General features: G+C 34.6%; 1 protein-coding gene across 1 annotated transcript; it reads right to left on the bottom strand.

Annotated features, from left to right (window-relative positions):
• Positions 1-614: 614 nt before the first annotated feature.
• On the bottom strand, positions 615-1099 carry LOC125776428 (translation initiation factor IF-2-like). The gene is made up of 2 exons (XM_049448260.1): positions 1001-1099; positions 615-938 (listed from the first exon to the last, which is right to left on the bottom strand). Exons 1-2 carry the CDS (start codon positions 1053-1055, stop codon positions 697-699), a joined length of 297 nt encoding a protein of 98 aa, XP_049304217.1. The 5' UTR covers positions 1056-1099; the 3' UTR covers positions 615-696.
• Between the last annotated feature and the right edge of the window lie 287 nt (positions 1100-1386).

The raw sequence follows: 1386 nt of genomic DNA, 5'->3' as shown, positions 1-1386 counted from the left end.
AATATGGATGTTATAAAATTTTGAAAAAGTAAGCATGGCATAACGAAATCGAAAAAGGCGGTTTTCCAATAATAATTTATCTTTTTTCAATGTGTTATATCTTTGTCTAGCCGACATATAACTTATATCGGGATGTGAGGTACCTTAGAGCGACGGCGGGTCGGGCAGACAGTCAGCCATAATTCAACAATATCACGAGAACGTCAGTTCACGAAGAGTTTTTCTAGTTCCTGTTCAGTTCAGATTTTAGAGTCTATTGGAAGATATTAAATGCAGGATAGTTAGTGATTTTGGAGCAGTGGTTGAACCTGAAGAAGAACGTATTCGACCACAACAATGGTCCACAGAATTACAGCTGGAACATACCTGATCTACCAAATGTTCTCGTGGCTATAATACTCCTACCCTTGCTCGCTTTGTTGGTTTTTCTTACTACGACAGAAAAAAAACTGAAACATCTTTTATTTCTAAGTGTTTCAAGAAGATGAGCGAAGCTAAATCGATATTATTGATGTAGACATTTTAATTTAAGATAAAAATACAAGTCATACATTTTTTTATCCCGATCCCCTCTAGTGTCAAGAGTTTTAGTCAATAATTCAATGATTTTTTTAACGATGTAAAAATATATTTTTTTTTAGTTTTCAGTTCAGTTTTAATTTAAATCACATTCAGGTAAACAATTTTTTTTTTACTTCATGGAGCATCTGTGGGCGCAGCAGTTGAAGGTGCAGCAGATGAATATTCAGCTTCAACAGATGAAGATTCAGCTTCCACAGATGAAGATTCAGGAGCAACAGATGAAGATGATGGTTGTGGTCGTGGTTGGCAAGGGAGAGGACCTTGAGGTCTGCCTGGGCGCGCTCCAGCACCACCAAATCCTCCAGGACCTCCTACTCGTCTTCCACCAAGTCCTTGACGTCCAGATCCTCGTTGGCCTAAAAATAATTTATACCGAAATGATGAAAAGGTTCAGCAATCTTTATTTAGTATAACATACCATTAACTAGGACAACCAGGAAAGCGATAAGGAATAATACAGTGAAGAATTTCATCTTCTCAATCAAAATAACTTTGTCAAATTGCTGACTTCGCAGTGGTTTCTTAAGTCTTATATAGCATAATCGCACTTTACAAAATATTTAACAAACAATTGTTAGCAAAATATTTATATAGTATTTGTAATTCAAATTTAATTCAACTGTCAATATAAATTCTTATATAAGTACATATATACAAACAAATAAATGGCAAATAAAAAGCACCGAAATTATTTCATATACGAAATAAAAAGAGTAAATGTTTTACTACCGGTAGACTAGAATGGTCTAAACATTCGGTTTCGTGAAATAACATGCATTATCCATAACTCTTCCAAATTAAACA

This window comes from Bactrocera dorsalis, chromosome 1 (genome assembly GCF_023373825.1).
Source record: "Bactrocera dorsalis isolate Fly_Bdor chromosome 1, ASM2337382v1, whole genome shotgun sequence".
Taxonomy (NCBI): domain Eukaryota; kingdom Metazoa; phylum Arthropoda; class Insecta; order Diptera; family Tephritidae; genus Bactrocera; species Bactrocera dorsalis.
This window is presented reverse-complemented; position numbering and strand designations above follow the sequence as displayed.

Excerpts from the sequence above, each read along its gene's own strand:
- LOC125776428 (XM_049448260.1), bottom strand. The coding sequence starts at position 1,055 with ATGAAATTCTTCACTGTATTATTCCTTATCGCTTTCCTGGTTGTCCTA. Across the intron at positions 939-1,000 it reads CCTGGTTGTCCTAGTTAATG|GCCAACGAGGATCTGGACGT; the intron begins GTATGTTATACT and ends AATTATTTTTAG.